Source organism: Delphinus delphis, chromosome 4 (genome assembly GCF_949987515.2).
Source record: "Delphinus delphis chromosome 4, mDelDel1.2, whole genome shotgun sequence".
NCBI lineage: Eukaryota > Metazoa > Chordata > Mammalia > Artiodactyla > Delphinidae > Delphinus > Delphinus delphis.
The window spans coordinates 30,867,928-30,892,951 of record NC_082686.1 but is presented as its reverse complement, the minus strand read 5'-3'; the positions used below and the strand labels follow the sequence as shown (position 1 = coordinate 30,892,951).

At 34.4% G+C, this 25,024-nt stretch overlaps 1 protein-coding gene across 1 annotated transcript in view; it reads right to left on the bottom strand.

Annotated features, from left to right (window-relative positions):
- ROBO2 (roundabout guidance receptor 2) overlaps positions 1 to 25,024 on the bottom strand; it is a 582,138-nt gene that overhangs the window by 71,476 nt on the left and 485,638 nt on the right. Inside the window, exons 10-16 of the mRNA XM_060010476.1 lie at positions 22,660 to 22,865; positions 18,347 to 18,428; positions 17,750 to 17,912; positions 15,982 to 16,148; positions 12,776 to 12,897; positions 5,483 to 5,714; positions 2,269 to 2,393 (exon numbers count right to left, since the gene is read on the bottom strand). Coding sequence (XP_059866459.1) covers positions 2,269 to 2,393; positions 5,483 to 5,714; positions 12,776 to 12,897; positions 15,982 to 16,148; positions 17,750 to 17,912; positions 18,347 to 18,428; positions 22,660 to 22,865 — 1,097 coding nt within the window. The remainder of the gene's footprint in view (positions 1 to 2,268; positions 2,394 to 5,482; positions 5,715 to 12,775; positions 12,898 to 15,981; positions 16,149 to 17,749; positions 17,913 to 18,346; positions 18,429 to 22,659; positions 22,866 to 25,024) is intronic.

Here is a 25,024-nt window from a genome sequence, read left to right as displayed (position 1 = left end):
TTCATTATAATTGATTCAATCTTTTAGTAGAGACCAATCTATTTTCTAGTCTTATAGAAGTATTTGTAAATGACATTTTCTCAAGCCTAATTTCTGCTGTTTATATATATACGTATGTATGTATATATATATAGGTGTGTGTGTCTGTGTATGTGTGTGTGTGTATTAAAGAACAACAAAAGAAGCTAAAACTATGCAGCATTCCTTTATATTTTACAATCAACACTGAATGCTCATAGTACAATGATTCCCTCAGCACCTCTGCAAGGTCTGGAAAGTGGTCCTTGATTACAAATGGTGTTTAGGTATGGATTAAAACACACAAATTCCTCTGCTTAATTTATTTATCAAGATTTATTATGCAAAGAATTATTAAAAATATGGTGATTATGAGTTGTAGTATCCAAAGTATATAGGTGCACATCGAAGTAATTTATATTTCATTTAAGAAAATATTAACTTACACAGAAGTGGTTAACAAGATTAATTGACTAAAGTTATAGGTATTGACTGAGATAAAATTAAAGCCAATATTTACACTGACAGTAACAAATCTTAATATTGATCAAAACATATCTATACATACATACACATGCATGAGAACAGAGTGGTGGGAAGTCTTTAAACACTGATGTGAGGGATGCTAGGCTTGTACTTCCAATAAGAATCAAATTTTAAGTCATACATTCTTTTGGGATATGGAAATCTGTTACTGTAAAATGTGTTATAAAAAATTCTACTGTGTGTACTTATTTGTATTTCTATTATACAGTATTTATAATCTACATGGGGACACGTACATTGCTTGTTTCTGAAAGAGGTAAGTTCCTGAAACTTTTTCTTTAAAAGAGTGCCTTTGAATTGCAAATGTCTTTTATTTAGTCTATGAAACCTAAGTTACTAGTGAAGGGTTATTTAGCCCTTACCAAAATATACACATTTTTACCAAAATAGGACAATCTCATATGAGTGAGAAAATTTACAACTTATGAAAAATTATCATGTTGTGGAAAAAAATCAATATTTAAATAAATAGAAGTTGAAGATATTTAGTCCTAGATGATATAAAAGTAAAATCCTAAACTCATTAAAAAACACACACACTCCAGGGTAGGTAATGTTTTGCTTTTAAAACCATGTGTCCTAACACTTATAAAATTTCTGATTTTATATAATTATGCTACTGTAAAAGCACTTACTCTTATTTTCTTATTCACATTTCTTTATAATGTGATGGGAATAATTTTAAAATAAATTCTTATGCAAATTTAGTCCATTTGCTTCAGTAACTTAACCATTAACTTAGGAAAATTCTACTTTAACTTTCACATTTTTTCCTAGAAGTAACAATGTTTTGAGTAAAATTATTCAGCTTAATTTCACATACCAACTATGAATTTCCTGGGTGAGGTAGGGTGTCTAGTTTTCTTTTCTAATAGATCTACTTAGTATGTTATTATCAGATTTCTATAAAAATTTATTAATAGCAAAAAAGCATAGTTTTTAAATTTTTACAAGATTTAATGAGGTGTTTTACTCTCCCATGTGGTCTAATCACATCACAATTAATTAGAACCTTATTTCTCAAAGTTAGACAACTTGTGATTCTTAAGTGATGTTGCTCAAATGATGGTGAAGAAACAACGAATATATACTGTTTCCAAATAGCAACAAACTCATCAATTGAAAAATAAGAGTTTTTCACAATTTGTTTTTTCAATGGCTCCCTTTTTTCAAATGAAATATTTTACAGAACCTTTTACCAATAACTTGGTAAAAGCAGAATTTACAGTGGGAGGCGGTACTGTCCACCCTCTTATCTCCATCTCAACTCTTTAAACTCCTGAAGCATCTTTTTTATGAGAATACAGTTTAAAAACAGCTGTTCTAAGTCCCATTACACAGAAATCTAATAACAAAGATAAAGGCACTCCCTAGGATAGGGCTTCACTATCTACCCTCTACCCTGTCTCTCTAAATCCCTGAGGTTCTGCAATCACATTATTAAAACAAACAAAAAAAACAACAACAACAACGCTGCATTCTTATGGTTTGCGTGTCCAACTGAGTTTGTGTTATCTGTGACCTTGGAATTAGGTTCTATGCATCCTATGCATTTGCTTCTTTACCTGTCACACAAAGATATAAAATATTACTTTACACTCAAACTCAATAAGAGGGCCACTCGAAATGTTCCCCCTCCATGTGACCCTGAGACTTCTCTGGGGACTTTTACCTGTGAACTTTCCTTCTTCATCCGGGCCTTACCTTGTATTCTTGGATAATTCCATTCTGATGGTCAGGGGGAGGAGGATCCCAGGAAACACTAATACTTGTGCTATTGTGGCTTCCAACAGTCAGCACAGTGACAGACTGTGGTGGGGCACTTGGGGCTGCAGAGGAAGTGATTAGAATGAACACAAACTGTAAGTCTTGGTGTACATTAAGACTGCTTACAGAATATGAATATAAAGACAAAATGCAAGAAGGTCTGGTTTCCAGTAGTTCTGAATTAACAGTGACAGTTTAAAAAAAATCCTTTATATATAATGGATAGATTAAAGCAAATACAACAGCTATGGTAATATGTCCTCAACAATAAATTTAACAGCTAACATTCAAATGAATGTTTCCTATGTGCCCAGAACTGAGGTAAGAGTAAGATTTAATTCTCATAATAACCTCAGGAAATAAAAACAACTCTTATCTCAGTTTTACAGATAAGGAAACTGAAGACTTAGCTAAGTCAAATAATGAGGGAGAATTTGAACCCAGGTATGCCTGATTGATTCTAGAACTTTTGTTCTTTTGACTCTAATAGGCTCGCTTTTTAAAAAACAAACAAACAAAAAACAAACAACAACAACAACAAAAAAACACTGCTATCAAAAATGTTCTGAGAGGATGCATTCCAAAATTTTATGTTATTATCTCTGAGTGGTAGCATTACTGACAATCTTTTTGTTTTGTTCTGATTTGCATTTAATACATAAAAACAGAAACACAGCTATAAATTTCACCAATGCAGAAAAAAGACACTTCTGTTTTCGTATTGAGAAAAATAATTGACTGTTATAAATTGACCCATAATTTAAGATTTAAAACTTATTTTATATTGATGAACAAGGAACTCTGATGATATAAATGAAAACAGTTCATGTTGGATCAAATGTGAAATGGACAGATTTTAATTTCCTACAGTTCTCTTCCTTTATGGAAAAAACAAATCAAAGTACTAACAGTTAAAGCAAAATTCAGATAATCTTGTGGTACAAAAGAATTTTTACATATAAGATCAATGCTTTCACAACTACACAACTTAGTTCTTTGAAAACGTGTACACTTGAAACATAAAACATATTTTAAAAGACTATGAATGGGGGCTTCCCTGGTGGTGCAGTGGTTAAGAGTCCACCTGCCAAGGCAGGGCAGCCGGGTTCGAGCCCTGGTCCAGGAGGATCCCACATGCCACGGAGCAACTAAGCCCGTGCGCCACAACTGCTGAGCCTGCGCTCTGGAGCCCTCAAGCCACAATTACTGAGGCCAAGTGCCACAACTGCTGAAGCCCACGTGCCTGGAGCCCGTGCTCCAAAGCAAAGAGAAGCCACTGCAATGAGAAGCCCGCACGCTGCAACGAAGAGTAGACCCTGTTCGCCACAACCAGAGAAAAGCTTGCGTGCAGCAACAAAGACCCAATGCAGCCCCCCCTCCAAAAAAAAAAGCCGATCAATAAAGTTTCCCACGTTTGATAAATCTGTCACAGCATATTTCACTAAGGTGTAGTCATCTTTGCATTGAGTGTAAGACACACACAGACACGTTACCACCATACTGCTCTTTATCACTCCTCTGTGTGATAAGGTTGCTCCAAAATGTGGCACAATGACATCAATCCAACCATTTGCCTACCAGTTTTGTAGTTATTAAGTAGACTTCATTGAAAAGTAACATTTTGGAGAGCTGGCTTCTCATCTGCCTTACCGCTGGCTTGGCGAGAACACCGTGCCTATTTCCTGACCTGTCAATTATTACACAGATGTGAAAGAACCCACTCATTGCTCCCAGACAAGCCCAGCTGAGTTCCAGTTTGTTCCCTTCAGAAGGCCACAGAAAGCGGAGATGAACGTATACCGAATGGTGACAAATGTCTAGTCTAGAGGAAAAGTCTAACTGCAGTGAAATTGATTTTTGGAAATATGCTTCAAATGTAGCATTCTGTATTAAATTGACCCACCCCACTCATTAGTTCTACACATTATCCACATAAAGTAAAATTTAATGGGGGATGAAGATCCTATTATTAATTTATTTTCTTTACAAATCTTAAAGGTAGACTAATGATGCCTTTAAAAATATGCACTTCAGCTCATATCAGTATAGCACACTGTAAACCAATATGAAGATAAAATTTCTCTGTGTTGCTTACTATAAGATATGTATAATTTAAAAGTTCTTTGGTCAAACATGTACATCTATGTTACCATGAACAACCTACACACATTTTCTTAAGGTTGCTCTTATATTGATTTATATAAAATATGGTTTTGTACATAAAATTAGTACAAAAGCAGAAAAGGGGGGAATTTATTATAGTTGGTATCTGATTTTTTGTTCTTTTTTTTTTTTTGCTGTATGCGGGCCTCTCACTGTTGTGGCCTCTCCCATTGTGGAGCACAGGCTCCAGACGCGCAGGCTCAGTGGCCATGGCTCATGGGCCCAGCTGCTCCGTGGCATGTGGGATCTTCCCGGACTGGGGCACGAACCCGCGTCCCCTGCATCGGCAGGCGGACTCTCAACCACTGCGCCACCAGGGAAGCCCGGATTTTTTGTACGTTGATGATAGCATTCATTATAAACCTCTAGTTTAGGGAAGGAGACGCTAGAAAATGGTCTGGTTGAGACCAACATTAATTTCATGTCCATCACAGACTGACTTTAAAAGTATCTACAGGTAAGAAAAGTTACAAAGGGAAGAGGGAGAGGGAACATCACTAAGAAGAATGCTGCTGCAAACATGCAAGGGGCCTTCCGGATTAGAAATTATGAATCAGACTGGCAGAGCCCGTAGGGAAGCAGGCTTATGAAAGGAAATGTCATGCTTTACTCTACCCAAACAAAGAGAGACAAAGAACAGCCTGTGTACTTGGGTTTCCATTAGCCTGTCCTTTAATGAAGCCAAATGTCTTAAATCCATGTGTAAAAAAAAAAATAGGAAAACATTATAATCAAATTCCAGTGCACTGAAAAACAAGATTTGAAGCGAATGTTTCCTTAAGGAAAATTCAAACTACTTGAATGTCATCTTTTTGAGTTGTTAGATTCTATGAAATTCTCAGAATAAAAGGAGAAAATGATACTTCCTGGATTGACTTTTAGAATGTCTTTTGCTACCCTTCTAAGGAAGATGATAAACTAGAACTTCAACAGAAATTGATTTCATTATGGTTTAAGTTTGGTTTATGTTAGAAATCTGAATACTGACCTTCTTCAGTAGTACGAACTGTTTTAGACTCACTATCCATTCCTTGGAACTCATTAAAATATGGTCGAACTTTAATTTCATAAGTCACCCCCTTTTTCAGATTGACTAAGACAGCACTTCGCTCAGTCGGGACTTTAGCATCTAAATTCTGCCATGTTGATGTAGCCTGCAGGCCTGAAGTCTGACGGTACATCACTCGGTAGCCTTGAATAAACTGGGGTTGGCGATCAACCTGAAAAACAAAGCAAAAGACTTTTGAAACCAAATGGAAGTGTCTGAGTGATGCCATGGCTTTCTAATTCATCTCCCTGCTTCTAATATCCTTTTCCAGTTCTGGGTTCACGTTGCTCCTGAGTTGTTATTTCCAAAATGAAGAGTGGAACAACATTCTCTCCTGTTAAAAATACTTCATAGCAGCTAAGATACTCAATTAATTCAAATTCTTTGGATTAGCACAAAAGCCTGTCAAGGCCTAGACATGCCAATGTTTCTAGCTTTGTTGTTCGTCTGTTTGTTCTTTTTTTGTAGTCAACAATTCTCATTTTTGTGGTTTTATATGTAGTGTGCTATTTGTCCGGAATCTCCATTCTCATCCCTTGTTCATTCACTAATGTCTTCACTCACTCAAACATTTTCTGAGTTCCTACTAAGAGGTGCCAGTTATTCTGTTAACTCTGAGGGTAAAACTGGAATGAAAGTAGAGTCAGTCCCAGGCCTCGTGGTGCATAGAATTCAGGTAGAAGGTGGGCATTATTTAATGATCACTCAAACAATGGGCAGGTTACATTCATAACAAATAAGCATACGCAGATATTATGAGTGAGTTGTACTAGGAGCTAAGAAAGCCTAGAGTGGAGAGGAAGCTGAGTGGTCAGGAAGGGGAGACAGTTTCCTGGAAGAAGAACAAGTGCTGAGGTCTGCATGGAAAGTAAGACTTATTTAGGGGAAGAAGAGTAGGAACAGAATGTGTAAAATTCCTGTAGCTGAAGGAAGCATATGAAAGAGACTCGAGAGTTGTGGCGCCAGAGCGTCTGTTTTAAATGCATATGAAAAGCTTATACCCATTAACAAATATTAAATGAAAGACATTTATTAAGTTATCAACTTCTGGCTCCTCCAATATCCCACTATTGGCACAACCTGACAACTTTCTTGATCCTTTCATTCATTTGAGGTACAGAGGATAAGCAGCTGTTTTTAATAAAAATCTGAGATTTGGAACCTGAAAACCAATATCAAAATATCAAAAAATATCAAAAAACAAGTTCTTGTTTTACATTTATTGAAGAGTCTTTATTGGAGTTACCATTGTTTCATTTCAGGGATAAAGGAACTTTTAGCTTTTTAAACTTTTTTAATGTCTTGCCATTTTTTAGAAATGCTTGACAAATATAACTATCACAGCACCTTCTTCAATTAATATTCCATATGCTATAGTTTAGTAGCCATATTTTAAGAAGCCTTTAACTTGACATATTTCACTGTCAAATAAAGTGTAAAATTCAATGGAGAAGAGATGGAATAACCTCATTTTAGGAAGGTTGAGGAGAGAGAGGAAATAAAGAAGGTGATGATGGAAACGGTTACTTCAGCTTTTTAAAAATGTCTTGATCCAACTGTTAACACAATAAACAAAAGGTATTCTTTCATGTATTAACTTCTGGCATTTCTTCATTAGTTGCAGCATTTTAAAATACTTTTTAAAGTGAAGACAGAAAATTAAAAAATACAGAACCTCAATCAAAATACAGTGAAACAAAGGGACATTTTTTTTGGTATTTAGAATGTCCAAGCTAGAAAAATCCATAAAGTTGGTAAGCATGAGCATGTGTGTTTCTAAGTATAGCTAATTCCAGTTTCACAGATGAGTCTCAACAAGTAAGAATTCCTTCACCCACCTGACAGTTTTCTAACCCTCAAAGATTTGTGGAATTAGTGCTACACTTGTATGAGGTTATGTCAAGGAAAAGTAAGCTCGGTTCTGATACCAAAGCTCATGATCTTTGAATCCTAATGCATGCTACCAGTTTGTGTTCATACCAAAATACATATTTTTTGAAAAGCAGAAGTTGTTCTGACATTATAAAACAAGGCAAGTAAAAAGCAAAAAGGTAAATTTATGAGAGCCAGGAGAGATGCCTTTCATCAAAACTGTCAATGTTCAAAAAAATCCCTGCAGCATATGTTAAAACAACATTAAGCTTGCAGTTTATAAACTTCTCTGCATTCACTTTAAGTGAATTTATATACTGAAAGAAAGACATAACTCACAATAATAGCTTGTTAATACTGAAAGAAGCAAGCTGTGTTTTTAAGAAGGACATTAAGCAGCTGTTTCCAGATGAAGGGAGTCTGTAAATCAGGGTAAATTGGTTTTATCCATGTTTGGTTTTCATTAATTAAGTGTTTTAGGACTTTATGAAGCTAATGTTTACTACACAACATTGCTTTGCTCACTTCAGTGTACACTGCCTTCAACCAGTGTATTCTAATGGCCTACTTAATAGCTAAATAGTTTAACTTGATTTTGCGCGGTTGCTATACATTCTTTTCAGAAGGAAATTTGTTGTTGCAGGTGAAAGCAAAAATGAAAATGCTGCATATTACCTATTAAAAAATAGGTGGGATTTTTAGTGGATACGTGCTCTACAGCACTGACTTTTGGAGCACCTTTTGACAAGTGGTCACTTTTGAGTTAAACCTTATGCTTGTCACTAGTTTTATTAACATTCTAGTTATAAGACGGAGGATTTTCTTTTAGAGTTGATTATAATCAGAGTCCAGCCACAAATCCATGCATGGGCTTATAGAATTTAAAAAATTGGTATTTTCTGGATACCAATCTGAATACAAATGAATTGTCTTAAGGAACATGTGAAGTGAAGAGAGTTTCAGTCTTCAGGTCACAAGGTCTCTATTAAGTGACAGCTTAGCCTTTTAAACTTTCTGAGCCTCAGTTTACTTAGTTTGCTCAAATAATACGCATATTACAAGGGCACAGAAACAATTAAATGACTAATACAGTTTAAACCACTCTGCAAGTTTTAGAGCTGTACAATGATAAAGCATTGTTACGTACGGGATATACTAAAAATGGGGGCCCATATGTGGCCCTCAAATCAGCACTTTCATTAAAAGGTTTAAAGCGAGATGCTCAATATCTATCATTTCAATTTTAAAAATTCCATCTATACTGAAAATTCAAATTGAATTTCCTTTGGTGGGCTTAGCCTTCTAAGTAACTGATCTGGGTTTAATTGAGTTCTGAAATTCAAGTTCGCCAAAACACTCTTTCAACTCCAGTAGCTGTGATGTTTAAGGGGCAAGGAGCCTATAATCCTTTTTGTCCTTGAATAAAAACAAAACACTCACACACAAAAAAACCAGAATAATGATTTTAAAATAAGGGATTTATTGCTACTTTCTTTGTAAAACAGCCATTTTCATCATTTTTACCTACCCTTATTATAACAGCAGTCACTTTTAGAAAGTAGCTTTTGTTAAGTATTGTTGCTTCAAGATTAGACTTGTGGGGCAGGCAGATGGTCTTTCCAGTTCAAACATCCTATGTGTTTGGTAATAGAATCCTGCCAACTATTGATAAACCATATCAGCTGACCCCTAATCGAAATACATGGGCTGGTGAATATATTTCTTCCCTCAAACATCAACATGTCTATAACTCAAATACTAACAGTGTTATAACTCAAAGAACATACACATTTAGCAAGTTGAAAATATGACATGAAAATGAAATATTTGGTTACAATTTCTTTGGCAACTGATCTGACTTCCAGCCTAAATTTATTTCACTAAAATTTACCTCTGAAATATATACTTATCTCATGTGTAACTACAAATTCGTGGGGAATTTGTGATATAATTGAATGGTTTCTTTTTTAAAGTAAAAAGTTAAAATGTATGAAAACAACTGATTTGATCATTCAACAGACAGTTACTGAAAAAGTATTTCATAATGAATGCTTTGTTCTGAAAAAACAGAAATGAAAACACGAACTTTGGACTCTCAGAACACAAGTTCATGAGGGATAGAGATATGCAAACTAGAAATGACAAGTTTCTTGGGATATAGAGATGAATATGACAAGGTCCCTCTCCTGGAAGAACTCCCAGACTACTGATCTGAAATTCTTATCTAATTTGATTTATTCTTTTAAATTCAGTGACTTTTACAGTGATTAACTTCATAAACATAATGACTTTGATTCTTACCCAAATAATTTCCACATTTAGAAGCAGCTTAAAAAAGAAACCCCTTCAAAACTCACAACAAAGCAGAAAAGACTTTTTCAATTGAGAATGAGGAAAAATCTGTTGTTAAAAATATAACCCTTTCCTTGGCTTTATTTGTTTGGTATCTAGCCAAAGCTACAGAAAGATGGAAGAGCCATGTCAGATGATATCCTTTCTGTGCCATTGGAAAAATGATGAGGTCATTATACTCCCTTCACGGGAGCAGAAGAATAGAAACCATTATATGCAGAAAACAGAATAAGTCTATGTGAAATTAAATCAAAAATAAAATTGGAAACAATGTAATCTTAAATAATCATAATTACTCTTAAAACATAAATTTAGTTTTATTTTTTGTTAAAGCATTACCCAGTTTGGTACTCACTAAACGTTTGACTAGTGTGGTTTAAGAAGTAAAGTGCCCCATCCAGGATCATATGTTGAAATTCCACAGTTAAAAGGTATTTCTTTCAACTAAATATTTGTCTATAGTTTATCTTTAAAGTGAAAAACACAAAAAGTAGGTTTAAAGTAAGGAAATTCTAATCCTATCTTTACCTGTAAATAGTTGTAGGATACTGGGAACACTGTTCAACCTGTCTGCATTGGTTTCCTTTTACAAGTCTATAGAACTGGAGAAAACAGCCCTAAATGTTAATTTAGTTTCCTCTGTTCAAATAAATAATGCCTCTATATTTCCCCGTATAGATGTAGATAAGTGATAATGTTGTTTCTGATGCCTGAGGATAGAGTTAATCACTTCCTCTTTGATTGAAACCTGTGTTTATAAAATGTGTACATACAGTTATGGCCCTTATCCCTGTGTACCTTCATTAAGAATTCCCATGTTTTTCTCAAGCAGATTTGTGTCTCTTTATACAGTGTTTCCCCACATCTAGTACAAAACTGGTCCTCAAAAAATGCTTGTTGAACTATGTTTGCTCAATGGTTTTATTAATAAGAGGACGCTGGAATAATTCTCTTCATTGCGTTTCATATTTCAAACATAATTAGTTAAGAGCTGACGAAAAATAACTGGTTTTCCTTTTTCAACTACTTTTGTTAAGGGAATTGATGGAAATGGGTGAAATAGTTCCCTAAAGAAACTTGGATTCTAAGGGGGAAAAATCCATTTTTTTTTTTAACTTACAGTCATTCTTCTACTACCACAAAAACAATAACAAAACTAATAGTCATAATTATAAATACTTTCTAATTAATATAATTCTTTCTAATTAATTATGATGGATATAATTCTAATATTATAATTAAAGTGAAAATTTTCTAGATATCCATGACTCAAATGACCATTACTTACACAACATACAAGATCTAGCACAAATACGGGGGGTTTTAAAAAACTGCCCTTTTATCATCCCCATGGATTTTTAGCGGCAAGAGATCTCAGGCATAAATGAGAAGTTGGCAAAAACTGTATTAGGCACAGGGAAGAACATTATCTGGCTCTTCACAAAACAGACACACATAGACACAAATACATATACAAGGGTTAATATCCTCTAATATGAGTAATATGGCTATTTTTATGCTATTTCTTGTTTTCATTTCAGTGACTATCATGCGATGAAAACATTTGTATTTTGAAATAACAGTGGGCAGGTTGACATTTAATAATGCATGGAATTTGGAATTGGACTTTCTTAGCATATATTAAAATATCAATCTACTTCTTAAAACCCATTAATTTTTTTTTACTACATATGTCAAATTATTAAAATTAAATACTTTTCTTGGTACTGCTGGATGAGATTCAGCTAAAAGAATGTGAAGATGATTGATTTATATTTAGAAGAGAACTTCAAATAAAATTTTTTGTGCTTCAAATGACATCATTAAGAAAGTAAAAAAAATCCCACAGATTGGGAGAAAATATTTACAAATCATATATCTGATAAAGGATTTGTATCCAATATGTAAAGAACATTATAGAACTATAATAAGAAGACAAACAACTCAATTTAAAAATGGACAAAGAATTTGAACAGACATTTCTCTAAAGGAGATATACAAATGCTCAATAAGCACATAAAAGATTCAAAACACTAGTCATTAAAAAAATGTAAATTAAAATCACAGTGATATACCACCCATACCTACTAGAACAGCTATAATCAAAAGGACAGGATAAGATGCAAGAGAAACTGGCAAGGATGTGGAAGAAACTAGAACCTTCAAATATTGCTTGTGGGAGCATAAAATTGTGTAACCACTTTGGAAAACATTTTGGCAGTTCATCCAAACGTTAAGCAGAGAGTTTAATTCAACAATTCCTAAGTATACGCAAGAAAAATGAAAATATACGTCGATGTGTACACAAGTGTTCACGGCACCATCATTCATAATGGTCAAAAGTGGAAACAACTCAAAGATGAATCAGCTGATAAATGGATAAACAGATGTATGTGATACATCTATACAATGGAATTCTACTCTATAATAAAAAGGAACAAAGTACTAATAATACATGCTACAACATGGATGAATCTCAATGACATCATGCTGAGTGAAAGAAGCCCGATACAAAAGATCGTATATTGTATAACTTCATTCACATGGAAGAAATAGGCAAATTTATATAGACAGAGAACAGATTAGTGGTTGCAAAGGGCTAAAGTCAGGGGAACGGAGGAGTGACTGCTAATGGGCGGAGGGTTTCACTTTGGGATGATGAAATGTACTAAAATCAGATTCTGCTGATGACTGCACAACTCTGCAAAGATACCAAACAATACTGAGTTGTACACTTTAACTCTGGTATGTTAATTATATCTCAGTAAGGCCATTTAAAAATTCAGGAGACAGATCGTATTGTTTATATTGCGATCTATTTTTACTCTAGTCACACGTTTATCTATTGAGTTTTTTTTCTTCTTTGCCTTTGATTACACCTTGACTTTAAATGGTGAGTGTTTTTGCTACTTTTTTTTTTTTGGTTTGTTTGTTTGCTTTTTTCTGTTTTGGTTTGTTTTCTTAAAGGAGTAAAAGAGACTACCATTAGGATAGTCTTTAAAAACTTACCGTCCATGTGACTTGAACAGTGGTGGGAGTCAATACAACCGGAGTATGAAGATGGACAAGGACGTCGCCGAGTTCTTTCTGGACTTGTCTGTGGTCCACTCCCTGTGCTGGCGGGCTGATATCTACAGGGATAACCATTCCCAATTTTTTAAAATTAATAGTGGATTCTAATATACATTATATAAGCCAATATTATGCCATTAGAAATAATTCCAGGGCAAAAATTAAGAACTCTTTGGGACAAACAATGTTAAAGTATATTTATATACGTACCACCATTTTAGAACATAATTTGAGAACTGATACCTTCACTAAAATAATCTTAATAAAAGTGTATGCAACCCCTTATCCCCACTCAGTACACTGCTGTGAAAGAGCTATTATTTTCTTATTAAAGGATGAAGTACGTGCTGAAAGACTTCTTTAGAAACATCAGTTTTACACAGATGTTGCCATGTTGAAGGACTTTTCCAAGTAGTTAATGGGGCCAGGTCTGAAAACTGCTGTTGAGGAATTTGTTCAATCCCGTTCCCCAGTTAGTAGGTTGTGTGTTCCTATTCCTTGAGCTATTTCAGTCTGTGAGTGTGGAAGAGAAAGTAATTAGGGGGACTGCGAGTGAATTATGTTACTAAATGTAAACAAAATGAGGGAAAGAAGGGGAAGAACCCTCCCAAATTCTCAAAAATAATTTTGACCAATTTAAAATGCTGATAAAATGTTCTATGTAATAAATTCTGAACAGTACTCCAATATCTGACAAAAAATCATGCTGCTATTTTTTCGAAGTGATGGGGGGGCTAGGAGGGAGAAAGAATTACAATGTTTAAAATGATATACTCTCAGTCATAAACTGTTCTGACCCCTTAGTCACCATTTGCCTAAATACTACTCTACTTCCCATACAATGGTTTACATCCTATGTGTCCATTAAGAAAAAAGATAAATTATAGATGTCCAAATCCATCAAATTGATATCAAACACTGAATTTCACACATACTCAAATCAGCTTCTTTAACTGGTGCACTGCAATGTTATGTTGCATTTTTTTCTTCCATCACCTTATTTAAGGAACAAAGTCCAATTTAAAAGGATTTATTTTCTTAATCTTGTTTTTTCTCAGGCCACAATGCGACACTCTTGCAAAAATATTTTTAAGTGCATATCTCAGCCATAACTTAAATTGGGTGCACTAACTTAAGATGGAACATAAATAATTGGGGACTACATTTTGGTAATTTTTTTCCAGTTCCACTTTTTTTCATCCTTAACATAGACAACACAGTGAGTTTTACTTGATTTAGAAATCATATATATATATATATGTATATATATATGTGTGTGTGTGTGTGTATTATTAATATCATGTGAATACTATTAATCTTTGCTGATATATCTATGATCTACTGTGCTTTGATGGTACAAGTACTTGCTGCCTTGCTGAAATAAGAAATTGCTAAATTCTACAGTATTTAATATCTTTGAAAAATAAGAGCTCACACAGCCAAGTGTTCTTTGCAAAGAGGTGCTTTGCAGAATGCAAAGCTGCTGAAAGTGTGGTGTCAAAAATGATCCTGGGCTTCCCTGGTGGCGCAGTGGTTGAGAGTCCGCCTGCCGATGCAGGGGACACGGGTTCGTGCCCCAGTCTGGGAAGATCCCACAAGCCGCGGAGCGGCTGGGCCCGTGAGCCATGGCCACTGAGCCTGTGCGTCCGGAGCCTGTGCTCCGCAACGGGAGAGAGGCCACAACAGTGAGAGGCCCGCGTATCGCAAAAAAGAAAAAAAAAAAAAAGATCTGGGTACTACAACTTCTTGACTTAAAACCATACACCTCTTCATTTTCAAGTTCAATAATTTAATGTACTCATTAAATTCAGACACACTAAAAGCAACCGGATCCTGGCAAGGTAAAATAGAAACAGTTTCAGGTCGTCAAATTCCTTCTTGCACTTTTTCCTTCTCTTGAGACAGGTTCTTTACCTACAGTCCCTTTATCATTATGGGAAATTAATCACATTACTGCTTAGAGAACAACAGCAAAGTGGCATCCCCTCCTCCCTTGACTGTCATCATGTCAGCAACGTTGCAAAATCACGTGGTGACTTTATTTGACTTGATTCCTTTAAGGTGCCCTTCTCTGTTATAATAGCATGCTAGTTACTATCACCGAACTACATTGTAATTATAATAATATTTTATGGCTGTATGGTGCTTTTCATAGCATAAAAATACTACTTTGAATTATAAATATCTTGTTCAAAGCCTTTTACAAATAAGACATAATTAACCCTTTCTCAAGAACCCTGTGGGAAGTAAGCCGTAACAAAGAATAAAGCCACCGTTTCTATTTTATTAATTCCCTTCACCTACTAGTAAGAAGGAAAATTGTAATTCAACATCCCATATTAACCCCTAGACTGCAGCAACTTCTCAGTTTGAAGGCAGGCTATGAAAGATGAGATGAGAAATCTTCCATTTTGATCTTATAATATTCTGGGTGGGTGTTTTTGTTTTGTTTCGTTTTTTATTAGTCAAAAGCATTGCATACCTCGGGAAGAAAGCTTGGTTTACTGCTTCCTGAAACAAATTGTTCCTTTAAACATGTGGTTTAATAAAATACACTGTAATGATGCTTGTCAAACTTAAGCATTAACATTCCTGGAGGGCACTTTAACAGGCTGCCAGGCGCCATCCCCAGAGCTTCTGAGTCAGGGTCTGAGAATCTGCATTTCTAATGTGGCCCCAGGTGATGCAGATGCTGCTTCTGTGGGAACCACACCTTGAGACCCACTGCACTATCAAAACACAATTCCTGAACTAGAGGAAGTAATTTTGATATCCCTAACAGGGCATTTTATCCATTAAAGATCACTTTTTGCTATTGTACAATTAATTTCAAAGAAGGAGGAACATTTTTCCTTCTTTTGAAATATAGTAAAGCCCTACAGTTAAGCCCCAATTTAACTTACTATGTAATTGTACCAAATTATTTTGTTTCTTTTTTACCAAATAGACCCTGACAACTCCAGAAAGAGGACACACTCACCAAGGTGAACAACAAGTTTTCTTTTTCACTGGATCAGGTCTAGCGAAACATTATAATAAGCAATGCAGACACATTTATCTTTGGTCCTGCAACCCCTTTGCCCTTAAAGATCTGTTTAATGCCTCCTTCTAGAAACAGTCATGTTTGCAGCTATTGAAATTACCTTGTGTGCGCACAGGATCTGACATAGCACTTGGGTCACTGAGACCTTGAGGGTTGATGGCTCTCACCATGAATAAATAGATTGTATTGGGCCGCAGTCCTCTCACTGTATAGAGGGTGGTCTTTACGTGGTTTGCCACTGTCTGCCAGCTATTGCTCACTGATTGGCTGAAACATGAACAGAAATTTCATTTAAACAGCAGTCATAAGGTCTTGGAAATGGAGTTGGGTATCAATGACAAAGGTTAATGGCTGAAAATTAAACACGCACACACACAACGCTTGAAGTGTTCAGCCCAATAAATGAAACATTTGGATGATTTCAGTTTATTCAACAACAAAGCCGAGCCCACCTAACGGAAGTGCCATGCACAACAAAATTAAACTCAGCCCAGGAGATGTGATAGCCCTTTGCTAAAGCACAGCAGCCACTAAATGAATACCTGTAAAAGGAACAGAGGCCAAGATCACAACATCAAGTTTATACAATAAATATGGTCCTCGTAAATGTATATATATATACCTTGAAAAGAATTAACCTGTAGAAAGAATAAATGGACTACAGAGTAAATTATGCCAATACATTTTCCTGTTACAAGGTGTGTTTTCTTTTGCATCAATTCCACATGCAATATTATAATAGAGCCTTCTAAAACTACATATCTGTAAAAGAAGAAAGGAAGCATGTAATGAATATTTTCCCTTGGTCACATTTTTAATAAAATTGTACATTACACAGTATTGTGATTTACCACTTCGGAATGGTGAAATATTTCTGAATCTGTATGTGTGGACCCTTTAACAGTCATCTGCAGATGGGATGCCCTTTTATAGCACTTTGTCTAAGGTCAAATGCTGCTTTGGTTTAGAATGAGGAGGAAATGTGATTTTCAGGGCTGTCTGTTTATTTTTCAGAAGTCTTTTTACATCAAAGCATGAAACTTATAGAAAAACACTGTTTTGAAATTTGAAAACTATATATCGATCCTTAACTTTAATAGATTAGGGAAGCCTAAAATGAAAGTGATGATTTGTCCTAATGCTTAAAAAGGAGAGAGGCTATCACTATATTTATAGTGGCAAACAGAAGCACATTGAAACTAAATATGAAGCCACATTTTCCCATTAGTACAACTATTTTTTCAAATTCTCATAAAACAATTTTATACTAGTATTTGCTAAATTATAGTCTATATCCTTGAATTGATGGCAATTATTTCAAATAACAGTTGGACATATCTTTTCCGTTCAGCAATCAGAAGTGCATGTACTCAATCTCTTAATTGTAGCTTTTAATATTCTCTTAGGCATAGCCAATACACGTATTCAAATATATAGCATAAAACACTGGAATTATTTTAAATTCTGCTCTAATTATTAGGACGTAAAATTCCAAGCTTCCATGCCTCAATAACAGTTGCATAACTTAAAAAGTGCCTGTGCCTAATTAAATTATTTTCTGTTTAGTTCTAAAGCCAAAATTCACATCTGATAAATCCCTACAATGGTCAAGAGCTAAGTGATTATGTCATAACCAGATCCCTACAGACATAGGCATGGATAATGCATATTTAATCTTATAATTAAGGTATGAATGAAAAATAAAACTAAAGTCTATTCTTGAATAAAGTCAGATATAAAAGATAAATTCTTAAAATGCACTGATTAAGCATGTCCTTAGAATAAAACAGCAGGATAGCTCACTTGAGATTTTAGGATATAGGAGCTAAAGCAAAAACCCAATGGAGAAAAAAGGAACTGTCTCATACCTGAAAGCCTCAATGATATATGCACTTGCTGGTAGGGTTCCAGGGGTACCTGGTTGCCAGGACAAGGTGACACTGTTCTTAGTAACATCAGTGACCTGTGGTTTGGATGGTGGTCCAGGCAGGTCATTAAAATCATAATTTTTACTGATTGTTGCTCCAGACTCTAGAGGGGACAAATAGAAAAAGCTTCATTTCTGATTACATAAGCTGACAAAGATGCTTAAAAGGAAAACAGTCTATTAAAGAATTTGAATAGACAGTGAGCAATTCATCTTCATGAATCAAAAGTATATAAGTGAATATTTGATTTTTCCTACATATTAGTAAATATTTACTTTCACACATGATCACTAGAATTGCTTGTTCTTTAGACAGAGAAAATAAAATAACAAGATTATTAAGGACAAATGTATCACATTTCATATATGCAATGCTACGTACCAAGAGGTATAGAAACGAAAAAGTGGCGTAAAGCTTAGTTCTTACATTCAATAAATTTAAAATATTGATCTCTCTTTAACTTGTTAGTTGATAATGAGCTAATCACTGAAACTGGCTCAAGATTTCTTCTGTTAAAATAGTTCACAAAGAACCCACCTGTCACATCCAGCACAGCACTCCAGGAAGTCTCCCCACTTGAACTTGTAGCCACACAAGTATAAGTGCCAGTATCAGAAATCTAGTGTGCATAGAAGGGGGAGAATAAAATTGTTTTAATTGATTTGTAGAATAATTACTCAATCTCAACAAGGCAATATTTGACTGTGAAAATGTGATATATCACTTGGCTGTCCAAATTATACATTAGAGTCAATCAAATGCACATGTAAAATATTAAAATAAGCTCATATCATGTATTTTATTCATAATGGTGATTCAAAGATTCTTATTATATTTCTACAACTAAATGCTATTTGTCTGTAAACTTTAGTTGTCTTTCTATTTGCCTCCATAGCAATCCCCTTATCTTTTAATTCCAGCTTATGTTGGTACTTCACTGTGTCAGAGTTAGATATGGATAACTCAGGACAGAAGTTTTCAGCATCCTATAAACATTCAGAGATCAGTAATGCAAAGCTGTCCTCTTTGTCATCAGTAAACTGTATTTCACAGAATAAAATATACCCAGGAGTAAATAAGCACTGAGATAATATGGGGGCAGATCTTCTTTTTTTTAAAGACATGGAGAAAAGTGAAGAAGAAATTTTGTTTTTTAAAAAAGGAAAACTAAACCTTTCCTTTTAAAGAGTGCAGTGCTCACTTTTATTAAAATTGTAGCAGTGTAACAGTGAATGAAATAAAGTTGTGTCATTAAAAACAAGCAAACGATACCCATGGAATCATTGCAATAGAGAGCTGAAATGGTCATAGAAATCATCTAATCCATAACACTTTTTAAAGCATACTAAAAACTGTCTTTCACTGATTACAAAAAATGTTTTTGTTATTCATTGAAGAGCGGCAAAAGAATTTGAGGAATAGTTGACAATATAATCAAGAGTTCCCTTTTGTAAATGTTAAAAGGCAGAAGATTCCGTGATTATACCTTGACAAAATCTTCAAGTTTGGTAATATGTAAATCAAAAATCCTCCCTGTGGTTGAGCCCCACGGGCTTAAATTGCAAACAACATTCATTCAGGTTAGTTTAGGGGTGAAGGAAAAGCGAGACTGGGAAGAGAAACTGATGACCAAACAGAATAAGGCAAAGCAGAAGATGTAGAATTAAAATTCCACGATGAGCGTGAGTCTAATTGTTGATAAAATACGGGAGGTCATGGAATATAATATCTGTTGGGTTCAAAATGTAAGTGTATTGATGACTCAACCTTCCACAACTGATTCTCGGGTAAATCATTAGTGCCTGGATGTTACTGCGGTTCCACAATTTTAATTGCTTTTAAATGGCATTATGTATTTTAACCTAAGTTTCAAATTACTCTGTCACGTCATTCTTTGCCATATTATGTTATCTCTGTACAATTGTCTTCTATTATAGTGAGGCAAGATGGGGGAATAGCCATTGTAGAAAGAGCCATTTTTTCAAATGTGGCTGTGCACGCATTATAGTCATTAGATCTTTGCTTTTAAGAAGCATCACTCACAAACTAAATATAATGAGCCGAGGCTGGATTTTAATGGGATGTTCATTTGAATATGGTCTGTGAAAGAGTAAAAAATTTGCATTTTATTATAGCAGTTGAACTAAAATGTAGCACTTGTTATTATGTGCAAATGCTAAAAGAAGAGTACTAGGTAATGCTTCTTAACTGCACCTCCTTGTCATTGTATGGAGATACAAGTCTGACATTAGCTGTGGTCGGCAGGTTTTAATGGTTATTGGAATATTCTCCTCAGAAGAAACGGATTCAGCTACCAATTACTGGACCATGAGAACACAGTGTTCATCACACTATTTTTCCCCCCTTGCTTTAAGTACTGGAAAAGAAAGTAAGATCTAAAGGAATATGATCTACAGAAACCCTCTCTTGACTGTATCAGTGAAGTAGTGTAAAACATTTTATTTCTGTTAAAGACAGTCATCTTACAGAAAAAATAACAATGTTTTCATTGTGGAGTTTATCAAAAGTGATATGAAAACCCTAAATACATTGCTAAAGCTCACTCTTGTATTATCATCATCATCACCATATTCATTTTCATTCCTTTAACTTTAAATAATGTCTTCTCTGGTCATGAGTGCTTGATATCTTTTCCATCCTTCTCTTTTCGTCCTTAATCAGTGCTTTGAAAAAGACAAATGTGCTGGCACACTCTCTCACCTCCTTTTCTCCTTGTGTAGCTGGCTGCAGACAAGCTCCCAGGAGTATGCATATGCATCTCAGAAAGACTACTCAGAAGCCTGAGAGAGGGGCTCAAACTTTGTTTGACATCATCAAGCACCCACCTTTAATTGCTTCTTTTAAACACTATTGGGGGTCTTGACTGTTCAAGCACACTCTTTAATTCAGCAGTACAGTGGAAATGCATTAACCTCCATGGCCCAAGAAGTCTGCTTTTAGCTCAGAGAGAGCGATTAAATTGTTTACTCAAGGAGAGCTGGCATTAATTTTTTAATAACTCCCATTTTGTCCAAAGAAGGTTTACAATTAATTTACAATAAATAAAAAGACATTACTGTATTAATTTATTTTTCTTTAAATTGAATTTGATAGCATTTTGTCTACTTAGAGCAATAATTAATGCCTATCTCAAAATTAAAATAAAACAATATATACATTCATTATAGTAACAAATTAAAGATTTGTGTTTGTGTATGCATGTGCACACTACAAAAAAGTCATTCTTCCTTTTTGTTATGTGGCCGTATTTTACACATCCGATAAACATGTGCTTGTAAATAATTTACATTGTAAGAAAAAAACACTCCCCGTTGTGATCATTTGAAAATACACATAATAAAAATAATTTATCTTCCTCCTCAGGCTTCTGAATGGGAAAATGCAACACCTTTTTGTTTGTTTTTGAATCACCTTGGTTCCCAATTTATACCTAGATACCAGATGCTACTAATTGTTCTTCCACTGAATCATTTTCAGTCAATTTTTCTTCATGTACTATTACATCAACCACCCTAATTCTGACCCTCATTCCCAATCTTGTGACTATTCTGACATACTCTTGAGCTTTAGCATAGTGCTTGCTACATGGAGGGGAGGCTTTCTATATTTGGTTGAATGAACTGAATATACTTGTGGAGGGCAGGTGGCCCCCATGATAACATCCTTCTGGTATTCACACCTGGTGTAATCCCTCACCTTGAGTGTGTGGAGGACCTGTTGACTTACTTCTGGCCAATAGAATATGGCATGGAAGTGACAGGATGTCACATTTGTGATTATGTTATATAGGATTGTAAGCCTGCCTTGCAAAAAAACTCTCTTCCTTGTTGATTTTGAGGAAGCAAACAATCATATTGGGAATATCCACATGGCAAGGAACCACAGGCAGCCTTCAGTGAACAGCAAACAAGAAGCTGAGGTCACCAGTCTGATAGCCATTAAGAACTGAATGCCACTAACAACTATGTTGTTTGGAAGCAAACTGATCCCCAGTCCATTTTCAGATGAGACTACAACCCTGACTGTAGCTTTGTGAGACCCTAGGGCAGAAGACCCAGCTAAGTCATGCCCAGACTCCCACAGAAGGTATGAGATAATAAACGTGTTGTTTTGAGTCTAACAACACAAGTGTTGTGAAGTGTTTTCTGATACTGTTACACAGCAGTAGATAGCTAATATAATATTCAGAAGTAAACATTTATTTTGAGCTGCTCCTGTAGCAAGTCTAACTTGGTAATTTGGCAGGAATGGTCATTTTTCTATCACGTCATCTTCTGTTAAAAGACCAGCAATGGCTTGTTCTTGGGCACAGATTTAAACCTAAACTGCACAGCAACTTTACCTAAAATGTAAGATACTTTTACCAACTAGCCAAACCTGCTTCCTATGCAGTCATCAGTCTCATCTCTTTATTACTTTCCACATAACTGTTTGGCCGAGCCAATCTATCCACATTTCATTACGAACTTCCCTTGTTCATGAGAGTAAATCAGAAGCATTTCTCATTTTCAGTTATTTTAAATGTACTACTACTATCATTAACTTTATGTGTTTAACCTTTTTAGTTTCACTGATTACATACATATAGGATAGAATGAAGGAATAAAAAGTTTCTAGGCCTGTTATGAGCTTATAACGAACTTAAGGACAATGAACTTCCCTCTAACTTCAATTTGTCATTTGTAAAATAAGAAATAACAGGGTCTATAATAAAATGTATAGCAATTATGCAGGGATGTAAGATTTTAACTTCACAACACAGTGTTTCCCTAGGGAAGTACGTACTTCTGTGAGATGAAGATCCAAATACAAATTCCAACATTACTTACGCGTAAATTCTTAATCTGCAAGGTTCCTTGTTCTTGTATAGTAGCTCTTGGATCTCTACCCAGAAAAGTAAATCCCTCCTTTAGCCAGCTAATTACAGGAAGAGGGTCACCAGTAGCTTTACATTTCAGTAATGCTGTACCATCTACTGCTAGCGTTTGGTTGGCTGGGCCTTGTAGAATTATAGGTGGAGGTCTATCTGTCAAAACTAAAGGACAAAGATATTTTTCAGGATATTTTAATTTTATGAAATTTGGTAGTCTTTATATCATCAGTAGTCTTATATCAAAAGTAAGATTAAAGCCCCAAAGTCATACATATTACTTACAATTTTTTCTGTAATATTCTACATCCATTATAAATCTATCATCTATAATTACTATACATACACCTGTACATATTTTACTGAAGCCATACTATATTTATAACTTACTCTGAGTTACCTATAATTAAGATGATGATAAGATAAATTCTGACATCTTAGAAAGGTTAAATCATATTAAAATTAAAATGTTGAGAGCTTATCGTAATCATTTGCAAAATGGCCATTTTTTCTCTCATATGCATGTTTTAGAAAGCCTGTGGAATATCACATGAGTACAATCAATTTTCACTTTTGCTTTTATTATAAATATATGAGTAATACATAATTTTACCTTCATAGCACCAGTTGCTGGCTTTATTTATATAGACTATAATATTTTGATGACGTTAAAATATTAGACTATAAATAATTTATTTCTAAAATTGTGATATTGGGCTCTAGATTATAGTAATATAATGTGGATGATATAATTTAATTAGTCTATACTTTTAAGCAAAAAAATCTAAAGACCATATTTATGACATGACAAAAATAGCGTTTTCATGAAAATTTGTGTTTACATATATATCCATTTTTGTGATCATTTGAGTAAATTTTCCATAATTTCATAAACATAGTTCACTGTTTTTTTAATTGAATATTGATTTGTAGCAGTATCATCAGTGCCTTTAGAAGTATTATATAATGATTTAGGAAGTGTATCAGAATGTATAGTAATATTTAAATGGGTAATGAAAATATGGAATCAATTGGAGGCAGGCTTTCATCTACAATTCATTAGAAGACCATCTCACAATGAAACTGATATACCCAAGCCCAAGAAAGGATTTCGTAAGAGAAAGTTTTATAAACTTCACATAGGTTTTGGTTAATTATCCAAATATGCTCTTTATTATGTATAATAATAACAAATATAATATTTAAATATATATATATAAGTTCCACAAAAAGAAAAAGATGGTGAATCTGAATTATTGCTAAGCAACTGTGAAGAATGCTTTTTCTCAAGAAGGTCATCTTGGATTACTATGTACATAATCAAAAAAAGTCATTTTGCTTATTAATGCTCTAATTTCCTTTGTCTACCAACTTTTACAAATACCCATTTATATGTTTATATATTTCTCAATCTATATGTATTTTTATTTGTAGAGTTCACAGTTTTGGCGAAAGACATTAAATCAAACAGCCCTTTTAGAGGCTACCATGAGAAAGCCAACTGATCTTGATTTAAAATAGAGGTCTCCTGCATGTCAAGATAGAGTGGACTTCCAATCAACCTAAACCTGTTATATCAAAATATGTATTAAAATGTGTGTATATGTAGAAAACCTTATAAAAACCTAAGGAAAACAAGATTCTCTGTGTATTCTTTGCAAATAAAAATTAGATCCATTTAGTTCACTGCTTTTCTTGATCAAATTCTTCATTTTAGAAGTAAATTAAATAATCTTCAGAGAATGTGAAAGCACAATATTATACTAATTCTGACATATCTGGCAATAATTGTGCAAATAGATATTCAAGTTGAATGCTTTGTGGAATTTATTTTCTCTCTGAGTCAAAAATGGAAGGCCAATTCACCAAACATTATGAATAATTTTAAAATTCAGTAAGAAAAATGGGTCTGCATTACCAGAGAAGAAACTATTAAATTTTATATAATGTTACTTCTTTGTTTCAAATTAAATATCTATATAGAATTCTGGTAACGTCTTATAACCTGCTCTTACTGTCATATCCTTGAAATCATTATATATGGGCAAAGGACATACAATTAGTTTCTTTTTTCTCTTTTTAACTGCCCAAATGAGTAGCTCATTGTCTTTTAAATGAATTTGATCAAAACAGTAACTGAAAATTTCCTGGCCAGAAAGAACTTTCAGTTTCAAGGATGTTATGGGTGAAAGATGACCACAAGTTTCCATGACACTAAGGTCAGAGGTTAAATGAACATTTAGGGTTTCCAGTGATCTGTGAACAATTCCATGGTTTTCTCTAACTATGCATTGTGAATCCTCAATAAACCATTCATATAAGAT